This window comes from Labrus mixtus, chromosome 4, assembly GCF_963584025.1.
Source record: "Labrus mixtus chromosome 4, fLabMix1.1, whole genome shotgun sequence".
NCBI classification, from domain to species: domain Eukaryota; kingdom Metazoa; phylum Chordata; class Actinopteri; order Labriformes; family Labridae; genus Labrus; species Labrus mixtus.
Genome location: NC_083615.1, coordinates 23,010,634 through 23,025,806, shown reverse-complemented (window position 1 = coordinate 23,025,806; position 15,173 = coordinate 23,010,634). Strand labels below are relative to the sequence as shown.

General features: G+C 38.1%; 1 protein-coding gene across 1 annotated transcript in view; it reads right to left on the bottom strand.

Annotated features, from left to right (window-relative positions):
• carmil2 (capping protein regulator and myosin 1 linker 2) overlaps positions 1-15,173 on the bottom strand; it is a 47,637-nt gene that overhangs the window by 23,234 nt on the left and 9,230 nt on the right. Inside the window, exons 14-30 of the mRNA XM_061036443.1 lie at positions 15,046-15,123; positions 14,368-14,444; positions 13,632-13,736; positions 12,686-12,755; positions 12,497-12,578; positions 10,291-10,387; positions 8,902-8,956; positions 7,989-8,161; positions 7,513-7,581; positions 6,564-6,657; positions 6,206-6,292; positions 4,971-5,099; positions 4,508-4,624; positions 3,355-3,530; positions 2,488-2,575; positions 1,243-1,332; positions 1,082-1,133 (exon numbers count right to left, since the gene is read on the bottom strand). Coding sequence (XP_060892426.1) covers positions 1,082-1,133; positions 1,243-1,332; positions 2,488-2,575; positions 3,355-3,530; positions 4,508-4,624; positions 4,971-5,099; positions 6,206-6,292; positions 6,564-6,657; positions 7,513-7,581; positions 7,989-8,161; positions 8,902-8,956; positions 10,291-10,387; positions 12,497-12,578; positions 12,686-12,755; positions 13,632-13,736; positions 14,368-14,444; positions 15,046-15,123 — 1,639 coding nt within the window. The remainder of the gene's footprint in view (positions 1-1,081; positions 1,134-1,242; positions 1,333-2,487; positions 2,576-3,354; positions 3,531-4,507; positions 4,625-4,970; positions 5,100-6,205; positions 6,293-6,563; positions 6,658-7,512; positions 7,582-7,988; positions 8,162-8,901; positions 8,957-10,290; positions 10,388-12,496; positions 12,579-12,685; positions 12,756-13,631; positions 13,737-14,367; positions 14,445-15,045; positions 15,124-15,173) is intronic.

Here is a 15,173-nt window from a genome sequence, read left to right as displayed (position 1 = left end):
GATTTGAGTATGATGATGACAATTTAATACCATCATATTCATTTATTCCATCATGAATACTATTTCATACCCAGGCTACTTAAAAAAGAACACACAGCTATTGTGATACTTAATAAAATACAAATGTATTTGGTTAAAAACAGAACAAAATGAAGCAAGATAATTAAGGTTAAATACAGATGTTTGACTCATAAGTTTACATTCACATGTCTTTTGAATAACCTTAATTTGGTTAAATTAGTTATTCCATTGTCATCTTCATGATATTTTCTCAATGAATCCGACAATTTGGTTTGAATGTGTCAGTGTGCGTAGAGAAAAAAAAACAGCTCCTATCTCAAATGACTGATAAGAGCTCTTGAAATGTCTTAATAAGACATAACTTTAAAAAGATTCTGTCAAATTGTTTAAGAAATATTATTAAATCATTCATTCTCTGTTAATGTATGTAATAAGCGTTGCCCTATCTTACATGAAACAGTGCAACAGTCCTTCCTAGTTTCCAAAAGATGCATTTGAAATTTTTAAGCCCGACTGTGTAAGTAGCTAATAGAGCCCATTATTGTATTCCTGCCTCTTCAGTAGATGTGTTCTTAACTTATATACTTAACTTAATGCAGAATATACAGTAATTGTTGTTAGAGAATAGGGGAATCAATCTACAAGTACATGAGCTACTTGAAATCAAAACAGTAATATCAGGAGAGAACTGACTGTGATTGTAAAAATCAGAACCAATACCAACGTTTAAGTAATAGTTGAGCCCATTTGGGATTCCCATAACAATGATACTGGTATGTCATCATGTCTTAATAATTCTTCAAGTGCAGCCTGCCAGTATTAAATTGTTGATACACATCAGCTACTGATGTATGTCCGTGACAAGTTATTTTCCTTAGTCTGTCAACAGGATAAAGTATTGGTCGATACCAATGTTTGTCATTAGATGGCTCTTTCAAGGAAAGCAAAGGCACATATATGCAGATGAGCTGACCTGAAGTGGAGTGAGGTAAGATTGAGACAGAGGGAGAGAGAAAGACAGAAATGATTGGATCTCATTGTGATATTGTTTTTGTCTTACTCTTAATTGAAGGTGCAGGCCTCAGGTTGTTTCTCCAAATTGCTGGACTGTACTGATGATGAGCAGAGTCAGAGGAATAACAAAAATAGAAAATCCAACATATACATTACGGAGTTAATGACTAAAAAGGACTGATGCATAGATGGGTGTGAGTCACTAACGTCATCTGTTGGGAAATCACTTTCAACCAGTCGCAGCTCTGGGATGTTGATTTTCTGAGTATTGCATGAGTTTTCTTTTATAAAGCAATCCTAAACGGTAAACAAAGACAAATGTATTCAGCTATGAGCACAGCATTTCAAATATACACAAAGTGTAAGTTAAAATGATATGTGGTAAAAATAATCAAGATATTTCCAAAAAGGCTGCATGATAAGAAAATGTAAAATGTCATAGTCCAATACTTAAGAAGGTATACAGCATTACGTTTAGAAATGATTCAAAGCTTTCGGTCATGTGACCAGCGTGGTTATGGTTAAAAGTATCGGCTTCCACAGCTGCAGCACAGGCTTTAAATGTTCTTTCTCTATTTACTTACTTAATAAATGTAACTTCAATTCGTTGAGGTTTACTTATACATAGTGGAGAATCCTTCCGCTTACACTGTACATCAACAAAAGTACGGACAGCTTAGTTTATTTTCAATGTGGCTGGGTCAATGATGCTGCCGTTTGGGAAGTGAAGGGCTGTAAGTGACAGCTGGCAGGGCAAGAAATTCATCATCAAAGCTTAAGTGTGTGCTAATTAGCAAACATTAGGAAGTTAATGTTAGCTAACGACAGTATCAGGATCACTGTCAGCTGTGACTTTCATACAGTGTTCTGGGGCAGTAATGTTATTTAAAAGGCTGGAATATTCGGATCAAGTAACACAATAATTAATAGCAGGATAAGAAGTTGTTTTTTTTTGTCCGCTCAAGAGATAGCGAAGCGTTTAGTATCATTAATTTAACAATCTCGTCCTCGTTGGGTTTTCTCTCTCAGATCAAATGGTGTAGTACACCCCTGGCTTGTCTCCTCGTCTGTTAGTGCATCAAACTGAATAACAACTGTCTTCCATTTAAAAAATAAAACTATGTAAAACACGTAATGGTAGGTGGAAACTGAGACTGATCATTACTCTGTAGTGTACAGCAGTAGGAAGCCTTTCTTGCCCGCTGGGCAGTTCCATAAGTGTGTACCGCCACAAGCTATGAATACATCTTTAAAAGGACTTATGGTTTCCCTTGTTCTCGGTTCTTGTGCTAAGCTAGGCTCATCACATCCTGTTCCAATCTCGGCTCAAGACTCGCAGAGATATAAAAAAAAAAAAAAGATTTTAACATTGACAGCGGATTGAGCCAGGGACAAGGTGGAAGTGCAGCAAAGTGTCAACGTTTGCCTATTTTCCATTTACCACACATTTACCATTTTGTCCTGTGATGTTGTCAGATCCTGCAGAACCTGTTCAATGATGCTTTCAGCCAGAGAGACACTCAGAGTTTTTTTCAGTTCGCTGCATGAACAGAGAACACAGGAAATACAGAAGAGTGATTACAGCAAATTGGAGAGTGCTGGTTTGAGAGAATCAATTAGTTTCATAATATTGGGTAATTGATATACATACGGTTCTATGGCTTAACTTGTTCCACTCCAAGATATTTTACAAAGGCAGATTTTCTAAGTTACAAATCATCATAAAGCAGTAAGTGTTTTTATGGGGTCTGGGGTCTAATCCAGAAAAGGTGTTATGTAGAGAAGTGAATAATCAAGGTTTTTAGAGATGAAAAGATGCAGTTGTAGGCCAGAGGAGACCAACCAGCCATGTTATTCAGAATACAATGGTTAGTGTCATAGTGATCCTTAGTAATATTTCTGAGGGCAGAGGTATAAACTTGTGGTTTGAGGGATGAGGCAGCAGCATGTCTTTAGATAATATCGCATGAATCTCGGATGACAGATAGACTGCCTTAGCTTTATGTTTCCTACGTTTCAAAGGGAAGCTGGATTCTGCTAGCGTTACGTTGTGGTTTCAAAAGGACATTTTAAGTATATAATGAATTCCTTAAACTGGTCAACAAAGGTACCTAATCTGAAAGCCTGAATAAATGAGCTGTAAATTGATATACTATGACCAGTGTTTCATGGTTACCACTACATGTCCTGCTCACTATCCTCTCATTCACAAGCTTTTTATCAGAGAGTTAGCTCAGACAATGTCTAATGTGATTACACGGTGTAAATGAGGTTAATTAAACGGACTGGAAGGACACTGTCTTACATAAATGTCACTACCTCAGTCTGTTGCTGATGATTGGCCCTGTGTGCTTCAGCAGGGTGCTTGTCAGGAATGTGTGCGTCTGTCTGACTTTTTTGGACACACACTCTGAAAGACTCTCGCACACACTCGACCGCTGAACAACCCTTGGACACACTGCCTCTGCACTCCTCGTCAGGCCTTGAGCCAACTCCTGCAACACAGTGGGGGTTAAATGCATTATTAAATATGACACAGTTCAAAATGGGAAATGAGCAGCACTGAAAATGTTCTGTTATTTTGGAGGTTCAGCCAGGAATACCTCCTGTGATATTGGAGCAACAAAATGTTACTTTACCACCTTACAGGCAGAATATGCGATTATTTGATCCAGCAGATGTCACTCTTGAGCACCAGCATGAAACCAAAACAACTCGCGCTGCATTGTTGTGTTAGCATGCTAATGCTAGTGACCTTTATTATGCTCGTATCTTCACACCGTGTTCTAGAAACTCAGTTAAGCAGTTAGTACAGTATGTTATTCTTCTTTTCTCTAGTCCCTCAATTAAACAACTTTTATATGCGAGGGGATGAGCCGGCCAGCCGGACTCAGAAAGCTCGGAAAACTCGGAAGCGTCACAGACAGTGGGACTCGGGTGTCACACTCATTGTAGACAGTCATGACTCACACAGTTATTTTCAGAGGATACACCGGTATTTGATTTCTGCTACATTTAAGTGTGAAAAATCGCATATTCTGCCTTTAAAATAGTTGTTTCAAAGGTTGATTTGATAACACGATAACATTCAACAGGGAGAATGGTGTCTCTCCCATGTCCAAAGGACGGCCCGATCACCGTGTGTAATTCTTGCACAACCGCACAAAAGGATACCATTCTTTTGACAGGAGTTCAAGCCCTGCATGACACTAAAAGTGAAGCTTAACACCAAGCTAACTCATGATTAAATAAAACCAACTGAGCCAGTCTACACATACAAAACAAGTGAATCACTGTTCACCAAACAATGCATGAAACACAAGAACTTCAGTTCTGATTTGAACCCTGTTTATCAGTTCAACGCTCTGTACTTTCTGATTACATTAACATTACCTATCATATAGTTCAGTGATTCAACCCTGTAATTGACCCAGTATGCTTAGTCACACAGTAGGTATATTCAACCGTGTACCTGTATGCTTCTATTGAACTCATTAGTCAGTGCTGTAGCAGCATCATTGAGGATGCAGTTCACCATGTCTCCATCAGAGGTGCACGTCCTCCCTGCCTCATACAGAGAGGGGAGCAGCTGTACAAAGATAATAAAAAAACAACAACAACAACAACACATTAGTAGCAAAAACATTATTTATATGTACATCCATCAGATACAATCCAGTACAGCAGCTCTGCCACATGTTCTACCCACAACAGAGGTGTTCATAGAACTATATGTTCCTAATTGAGGCCATGATGGTAGTGACCTTGCACTGGAGGATATCATATTGAGATATATTTCGATCATTCTTTCCCTCTCACCACATTATCATTGATAAACACAGTAATTAACCAAAACAGTGTATAATACTAATGATTTGTTGCCTATAATGACATAAATCATAGAGATGATCAAAACCCATCTGAGCAGCCTGTACCTTAATGGACTCCCTGGAATTGTGCAGCACCTCGTATGCATTCAGGATGTCAGCCTGGACCTGCTGAGTGTCGCAGTGGTTTACACGTTGAATGCTGTCTTCCAACTGCCTACACAAACCTTGGACCAACTACAATTGAACACAAGGGAACAGACACAGCTGAAGATACAGAATGAAACAAAAAATGTAACAGAGCAGTATAGTTTCTGAAAAATGTAATGTGCAATACTCCACACACTGGATCCTTTTGTTTCACTATCTTCCACTCTGTTAGGATACAGTTTTTCCATAGAAGGAAAGCGGAAAAAGTGGAAGTAAGCCAAACTGAATCTGTATCTTATCAATAGTTCTCTTTTACTCTTCCCTTAATAAACTTCTGTGGGATAACCGAGTGCAGAATATTAGAAAGTTCAATCCAAATTAAATGTTTCACATTGATGACCAAATTTTAAAAATATTTTGGGCACTGTGGTTATTTAGCAAGCCCCATGTTCAGAGGCTACAGCCCTCGAAGCAGGCAGCACTGGTTCGGGTTCGACCTGTGACTCCTTCACTGCATTTCATTTCCCACTCTCCACCATCTGTTCAGTGTCCTGTCTCTCTAATAAAACAAAAAACAATCTTATTTTATTATTATTATTATTATTATTATTATTATTATATGTCTTCTATTCCTACTAGCTACAGTACGGTAGTTGAGCTCTCAGCCTGCAGGGAATGTTGAGACCATGGGTGAGACACAGACTCCTATCTTGCGAGCTGCGCTGCCCGACTCCGCTGGTCACTCTTTAACTTTAATATAGGAGTCTTTCAATCAAAAGAACACTACACAAGGTTTATTTACGGAACAATATACCACTGTTTACTATAAATGCATGATTATGACCTCGTGAGGGAGAAAAGATCGCGCAGCCAGACTGGTCTGTGTCGCCGTCTTTCCCAGCACAGCACAGCACAGCGTGCACTCAGCTTTCAATACACAATGAATGGGGATGGGTTTTTAATCACGTCAGGTCGCAGTTAGTGGCAGCTGCACCCGCTGTAATGGTGCCGCGTGTTTCAGTATTTTATACTGGTATATTGGTAGCACCAGTGTATAAGATGCAGCCAACTATTAAGACGTAAAAATAGGTATTAAAAGTGCGTCTTATACACCGGATTTTACGGTAAATATGCATAATTTCTTTACTATTATTGTAAAAAGACCATAGTACACATCATATTTTTGTTCTTACCTTTTCGGAGTGTTGAGCTCTCAACGTTTGCTGAAATTCCACTCGTTCACTTGGTCTCTGGTTATTTCTGTCTAAACACCTCTGAATCTGTCCATGCACACAAACACACACACATCAAAACATAATTACTAAACATTCAACTCAACAGTTTCATGAAAAACAAGAGAAACCAAAAGTTATTTATGGTAAACTTCTCACTGAGACAGGAAGGCTAGCTCAAGAAACAAAATGTGAGATATGGCAGATGCATACTTTGCACAGTCTGTCATTCCGATTTTTTAAATTTCACACTGCAGTAAAATAAACTTTATTGATAGTCATACTTTTTAGCACACTGATAAAGTGCTATAACTCTGACCTTGTGCAGGGCCTCACTTGTTCTGTCAGGGTCGCTACGGTAACTCTGCGTGATGTCAGCCAGCGGGAGACACACCTGCTGCAGAGTGAAGTTCCTGTAAAACACACAACAACATGCTCAACACACTTCACTTGACATTCAAATGTCCCTGAGCTGTATTTTGAGCCCAGTGCTATTTAGGAAATGTTTGCATTCTAACAGACTGAACTAAGCTAGTGGACATAATAAAACTGTAAACCTAGTAAACGTCAGGTTGTGACCACCTGTGAGCTGTGTTTGCATTTATGTTAAAGCAATCACTGAGCCGCTTGATCATCTGTAGACACTCAGCCCGTATCAATTGTGGATAGTATTTTATTAAAAAATGTTGATAAGGGCTTTGGCCCAGATGTACTGAAGATTTGTTTTTACTTGTAATGGGGATCAAAAGTAAAATATGTAGTGAATTTGAGGCTCTGTAACATGACTATTTCACAGTAGTTACTCCATTGAGGTTTGTAATCCTTTGCCTAGATTATTTTTAGTTGAGCAGGCTGTACACATGTTTGTTAGCAACATTTTTCAAGGTGTTCATTAAGTAATTAAGCCAGCAAATGAGCCTGACATAAAAAGTATATAAACAGCATGTTAGCACTGCTCCCGCCCCTCTTGCTTTCTCTTTTTGTATGAGGCATTTCTTTGAGTTAAACCAGTGTTTTTTCTATTGAATTATTAACTATATTCATTTTGTGTCAGTGTGATGGCACTAGGAAATGTTTTATTTAAATGTATCTGAATAATCCCATAAAACAGGAAAATAAAGATTCATTCATTCATGTTAGTAAATAAGTGCAGAAAACTCTTAGCTAGCTTTTCAGGATTAATGAACCTTTTACTTGTTGTGGATGTAGGTACACCTTGGCTTATGTGTAGATACAAAGGACTTGAGAGTAAATGTGTGTTAAATTACCACTCTAAGGCATCAGCCACATCCTTGAAGCCTCTGGCAGTCACGTTGTTTCTGTCCCATGCTAGACGTCTTGAAAGAGAGAAACAGAGTTCACTTCATGTTTTGGGGAAAATGCAAAACTCTGTCATTCAATTTAAAAATTATTAGTTATTATTAGAAATTATTATAAGTGTCCCCTGGAAGATCAGATCGGACAGATTCTACAGAAACTACACCTCATTCCTTAAGACTGATTCTAGCTTCAATAGGCAATACACCATATAGATGATGAGGTCTCTGTTTAATTGTGTCACATTTAAATTCATGTAAGGCTGCAGCTATACATAATTTGAGTTATGAATGTAGTAACTGAATGTTATTTTCAGATAACGTAATGATGTCATATAGAGAAAAAAAACCTTTTTAGTGTGTTCAGCTATAACGTCAAATTGTTTCCATGACAACATGTTGCTGCAGACACCACACTGTGTGTTCACCTCAGTCTGGTGTTACTCATCAGAGCTTTGGCCAACATTTTGGCTCCAGTGTCTCCAATGCTGTTCCCACTGATGTCGACCTCAGCCAGAGCAGCATGGCCGCCCAGAGCACTCAGCAGGATGTTTATCCCCGTCTTAAGCCTGGAGTCACACAGCGAGAGAGACTGCAGGGGCTACACACACACACACACACACACACACACACACAAATATAGAAGACATGTTAGCATTTTGGCTGACCCTAATTTATAAGGCTCTTTTAGGCTTGATTCCTTTATATTTGTGTGCTTTATTGCGGCGAACAAGCAGTCGCTATGCCTTGCGTTCTTGTACTACACTTGTTCTATCTGTTCCTCGGGTAAGGACTGAATCAGGAAAAAGAGCTTTCAGCTTTGCTGCCCCCTCGGCATGGAATACTCTACAGACTGAATTAAAACTACCTGAACTTATTCCACTTGGAGCTTTCCGTTCTATCTTGAGGGACAGACAGCGTGAGACCATTGAAAAGTGCCTGTGTTTTTAAAATCTTAAATTGTTGTTTTATTGTTGTCACAGCTCCCACACTTTCTTTTTATTGAAAACACTATGTTGTTAAGCTATACTGTCACTTAATTGTAACTGTTCTTTTGACATGTGCTGCTGACCTCTTGGCCAGGTCACCCTTGTGAAAGAGATCCTGATCTCAATGGGTTCTTATCTGGTTAAATAAAGGTTAATAAAAAAATAAAAAATGTTATACTAGTCATCATCATTTGGAAAAATACATTTCCATTGAGAAGATGAACTTAAATATGGAATTTGGTTGATGAATTATTCTCATATTACAAATCAGTACTTCATGTGTTTCATTTATTCAATTGTGCACTTATATAAATAACTAAGAGTAAACTACATGAAATGTATTGTCACTTACACACTCTTCATCCTGAATGAGCTGGGCTATACGATGAAGAACATCGGTGAGAGCTCTGGTGGACAGAAAGAGTTCATACTAAACCAACCAGAAAAAAATGATCATAACACAGACCACAAAGTAAAGGGGGTGGAATAAGGGAAAGAAGGATGAAAGAGAATAGGAAATACATGATACATAAAGGAAGGGTTCAAAGTGAACATGGACTCAGTTGATGTGTATCGTATATTAAAGAGCAGCGGTCTGGTTAGAGAAGCTGAATGTATGCAATGAAGACTTGGAGCGAGGTTCATAAATGATGGGTACATACAAAACAAGGTAAATTGGATATCAGTTAATCTGGTATTAGTTAACTGAAGTTAAAAGTAAAGTTAACCAGTCGTATTAATAAAACCAAACAAAACAATCGCCTTTTAAAATGTTAATAGATAGGTAATTTAAAGAGGCCATGATAACTTAGAAAACTCTAAATTACACACTTGCAGTGTTGAATATACACAAATAAGTAAATAATACACATTCACTGTCACGTAAACAACTGCTGTTCTGTGTATATCACTCAGGCTGCACATCGCTAGAAAACTATGATTCTTCTGATTCTGACCGTGTAAACCATTTAAAGATCCAACCAACAAAGCAGCCACAATCCACGCTTTTGTCAGGCCACGGACAAACAAACAACAAATTGATTTGATTTCTTACAGTCTAGGCTAGTCCTCCGGTCATTATATTCTAACAAAAACAGTCCTGCTGCACCAACAAAGGTTCTCAACGATCCAAATCTATTAAAAGAGTTAATCCAATAAATCCACAAAGATCCACGGATGATTCAAACTTCCCTCCACTGTTGATCTGTTTTCTTTGTACTAACTAATGAACTGAGCTTTATTGACACTTAATTTGACCAATCAGGTCCTTCCCTTCACTGTTCCTAGACTAATATAGCCAATGAGAGCCTTAGTAGAAACAGGACGGTCTTTCTCTCCCCTCCATGGCTGCATTACACATGATGCCGATGTATCCGTTAAAAAGAGAGATAACAACATGGTGGGGAGTCTCTGCGGATAGTCAGGAGCAAGTAGGGTCAACTGACTTGAGTTGGTGAGGGTCATCTTGAGTATCGAAGTGACGTTAGCAGAAACGGAGGTTAAATGTTCCAATAATCGTTTTTCTAATTATTGTCTAAGTTAAAAATCAATTAAACATTTAACTGCAATAATTAACGGTTAACGGATGACAAGACGTGTGCCCAGCTCTGACAGAAACTGTTATTCATGCAAAAGATGTACACACCACATACATAAACATAGATATGCACATTACATGAGAGTTGGTAGAGTTCACAGATCATGTGAAAGGAAGCATATAGCTGTGTTATGTCACCCAGACCTGGACTTCATGGCAAAGTTTCTCCCCAGAGCAAGATGTTGAAGACAGCGACATCTGCCAACAGACAGAACCAGAGTCACCATGTCGTTCTCAAAACCTACAGGCAAAGAGAGAGCGAGAGAAAGATAGCGAGAACAACACAGAGAATTTCAGTCATTCTGCCATCAATCAACCTAGTGCCACTAAAAAGTCACTTCATGCTCTGAAGGTAGGATTTTCAATATTACAGTATGACTTCTCACTATTCAGCTCAATGTCCACTTTCTCCCCACCTATTTAAGAAAGTTTGGAGACACTAATTCAGCATCTGAAACCTAGCACCTGTTCTCTTGGTCTATCCCCACCAAACTCTTGTGTCTCTCCAATGTCTCTCACTGCCATATCGATAACATTGTAAACATTGTTGATCTCTACCTGCATTTTTGCTTCTTCTCTGAAGTGTGCTGTTATTACACCCATGCTAAAGAAAAATGACCTAGAGCCATCAAAAATCAACAACTACAGACTAATTTCAATCTCCCTTTTATTATAAGTTAAATACTGGAAAATTTGTTTACATTCAACAGGACAAATATCTTTTAGATCACAATATATGTGACAGATACCAGTCTGGTTTCAGAAAACATCACAGTACTAATAAACACTTGTAAAAGTAATAAATGACCTTAGGATCAACAGTGACCATCAGAGAACAACAATTTTAGTATTATTTGATCTCCAGCTGCCTTTGACACTGTGGATCTTAAATCTCTCTAAGCAATTTTAAATCTAAAGAACCAAAAAACATATATGGGGACCCACAAGGGTCAGTCCTTGGGCCATTACTCTTTAATCTATACATACTTAAGCTCAGTACAATCATCCACAAACATAAATATCTTTTAATTCATACCCTGACAATAAAACAGTTGACAATCTCTCTTTCGTCCGAAGATCTTAGTCCTATTAACAACTAACAGACTGCACAAAATACATAAACATTACCATTACCAGAACAGCAGTTTACCATTGAAAGAACATGTAAAAAAACTCTGCTCATTCATACTTTTACAAATTAGCCTGTGCACTCATCTCAACCAGCTTAGATTACTGTAACCCTCTGTATGCAGGATCATCCCAACAATCTGTAGGAAGACTTCAACTTATTCAAAATTCAATCAATTCAGTCAATAACCCTTTTCACACATATGGAAATCTCCTGAAAAACTCTGGATATTTGGCTACCCGGAGGGTCTTTAGGCTATATGTGAACGCAAACAGCCGCATTTTTTGCGCTGACCTTACCCGGAGTTTCTCCAGCCAGACCCCTAGTATTTTATCCGCAGAAAATCCGAGTGAGCTGATGTCTGAACGCGGCCACATATACTCCGGAGATTTCAATTTGAGCCAATGGGACCCGAGTGACGGTTACAGTGACTGCCTAAAGTGTCTGCACGCGACCACTACGATCTCTGTGCACGTAATTAAACGGCTGCATTATGTTTTCTGTTCGTGTTGTTCTCCACTCTTTTGTGGATGTTGTCATTCCACTGGATTACACATAGCATTGATATAAAGGCAAATATTTGTGTAGCGGACTCTGTCGCTTCGGCCGCTACTTCCGCGTTGTTTATTTACGTCACGTCGTACCTCCCCCTCCCCTCTGACAGGGAAAGTCTCCAGCTGTGAGGAGCATATGTGAACGGCTAGGTCAGGAGAATCTCCAGAGCGGTCCTCCTGTAATTATCTAGATATTATCCGGAGTGCATATGTGAAAACGGCTTATAAGCACTCAATTGTTCAGCTCCTGAGTACATTTCTGACTTGCTCAAAGATTAAAAGGGTTGTTTTTCTTCTTTCTTACATGTGTTTAATGTGAAACTGTTTTTTTCGAGTTCAGGCAAAAACTCTTCTTGGTCAAATTTACTTTTAGACTAGTTTCTTAATTAGCAGACTGCTTAAAGTGCCTTAAATGTAGTCTCTTCAAACATCTCACTGGGTTTAATGTCTCTGTAGACACCTGAGCATATTCCTCTACCTTTCATTCAATTTCAACATAAGACGTTTCTATCTAAAATTGGGAAATTGTGTGAAAAACACTGTTCAAACTTACACTGTTACATGTCAGAAAAACATTTGGCCATTAACACTTATAGCAGTCCAGGCCAATGGACCAGTCGATGTGTGCATTGCGTGTGCATGTTCTTGCCTGTGTGGTTTAGCATACCGTTGTCAGAGATATCCAGACTTTTTATAACGGTGGCTTCAGAGATGTGCTCTTGTATGACCTGGGCCCCTGTTGAACGTAGCTACACACACAAACACAATCATGAATACAAAAATAAAAGGTTTACTGGTACTCATCATAACATAAAATGAAGTTATGTTTTGTCCTTGTCATGTGTGTGTATTTTACTTCACAGCTACTGATGTCCAGCTCCAGCCCAATGAGACAAGTGTTGGTTGCCAGACCCTGCAGTAACAACCTAAAACAAAAACAAAACGTCTTGATGATCACTCTGTACATGTACAGCTTTGCTTTGACACTATTTAATACACCATTTTTTGACAGTGCTAGCTAACCATAACCACCACTACCTGTTGTTGTGGTAGCTAATTTTTCTGCAAATCTGTCATAAAGAACAGGCGTTCAGAAAAATTGAGCTAGCTGTGTGCAGCCGAACTAGCTGAGTAAGCAAACAGAAGAGTTTTGCTGATCAATCAAATAAATTTCAAGAGAGCTTAATCATTCAGGTTTGGGGGGAGTGCACAAAGGAAAGAAAAGAAAAATAAATTGGTTATTAGGTAGCAATAAAAATCAACATCATTAAACACATTAAACTTCAGGAAAATATACAACAGCAGCTGTGATTGGCCCCAGCCTCCCCCAACCCTAAACTGGAAAACTGGTATAGATAATGGATGGATGGAAAATATGTATCATGGTTCTTTTGTCTGAAAAATGATATAATTAAAACCTAGAAGTGAGTTGCAAACCTGGGTCTGAATCTACAGACTTCAAAAAGAGTTTGCAGGCAGAAGTAAAAAAAAGCAAGTCTACAGAAAATGTGCTCACATATATGATCTCAAATGAACATGTTTGAAAACTACATTTTCCAATGGTCCTCCCAATTCTTGAAAGAACAAACTTTTTGTAAGACTACAGAGAACTTGAACTCTTGATTGAAAGGTTTGTCATGTCATATTCAAGCTCAAACAGAAACTTGGGAAGCTGGGAAACAAACCAGAGAAGGTATTCAGATCAGATATTGAGAAAAAATGAAATAAATAAAACATCGAATTTCAGAGTTTCATAAATTCATAATAAATCAAAAATGTTTCAAGTGGAGGGTTGACCGTACCTGAGAGCTTGTGGAGGTAGTTTGGTTGCAGACAGGTTCACATATTTCAGCTCACAACTCTGACTGAAGAACTTTTGAATGCTTTTGGTCACCTCACGCACCTTTCTAAACACAAACACACAGCAGACATGAACAGAGTCATCAGCTGTGCTTTCTTTGGGAGTTATTTTATGAATCATACCTAACATCTGTGAGCATGAGACAATTATGGAAATGTGCTGTTCAATGCATCTTCTGTCTGCCTGTGGTGCTCTATGATCAATTTGCATCAAATAAATGTGCAACAAATGAACTGATGACAGAACATCCTTCAAATTACAAAAGATACATTTGTATTTAAACTTAAATTAAAGAGCAAATTACTCTATGGTGTTTGTAGTCATTTTTTCACAAGCAAATTTTAACCATTTGACTAAGGTGGTAAATACAAACCAACTATAAAAAAAACAAAAAAATACCAAGGTTTGTAAGTTTTGAGTTTATACCGGCACAACTGGTTTTTCAATATAGATATGGGAATAGAGTAAAAAAATCTTAGACTACTGAAAAGCTCTCTGTTGTATCCTTTTTGTATTTTTTATGGTGATATCCCCTTAACAGTCTCAGTGATAAGATGTTTAAACGTGTTACCTGTTTATCGTGTTAACAATATGGTCTCATACTGTTGTACTATACTGGATATGGAGAAGTAAAGTGTCTGTGCGGCCTGAGGACTAATAATAATACCAGAGCTGACCTGTGGCTGAAAGGATTCCTGGCCAGGTTCAGGTGCATCAGTTTGTAACAACATCCAGCAGACAGAGACACAAATAACTTCAGAAGAAAGACAGAATCAGTGGGTGTTATGTCCAGGAAATACAAGCATTTACGACAAAAAGTTGTGATGTTCTGTTATTAATTAGTCAAATTTGATACAATAGTCTGTTTTTAGTTTATTTTAACTATTTAGTCAACAAATAGTTAAAGTTTTTAATAAACTAAAAAGTTTTCCAAATTGTAGACAAAAACAAACTTCAGGCTATCAGGCAGTTTCCACAGCCATACTAAAGTGCTGAGGATAAATTGTTTTGCTCTCCTCACCATCGTTGTATGTTATTCTGATAACATTAGCAAGTGATACAATTCTATAAACCCACATTCATGTTTTCTTTGAATGTCTCAGACCAGATATCTTGGCATGGCATGTACACACTGCTGAAAGGGTTGTCTGTTAAACTGTCAGTACTGTAAAAAAAAAAAGCTTGCTAGTTCCAATGCTAATAGCACCCACACCCAAAATGTTTCTTCTCAACATTTCTTAAAATTATGTTATACAACGTGTTGCTAAGCTTTTGAGTTCAGTGTTGATGGAAGCGATAATCCTAAAACTTGTTCGACCAGAAGATAGTGTTTAAATGAAGTTTATCTGACTGACCGTGTCCAGAGGGCAGGAGGTATCACTCAGGTCCAAATGACACAGAGAGTTAGTACTGGACAGGAACTTGAAGAGGAACTGCAAACACAAACACAAAAGTATACTTTATAAACGTTCTGTGTTCATAA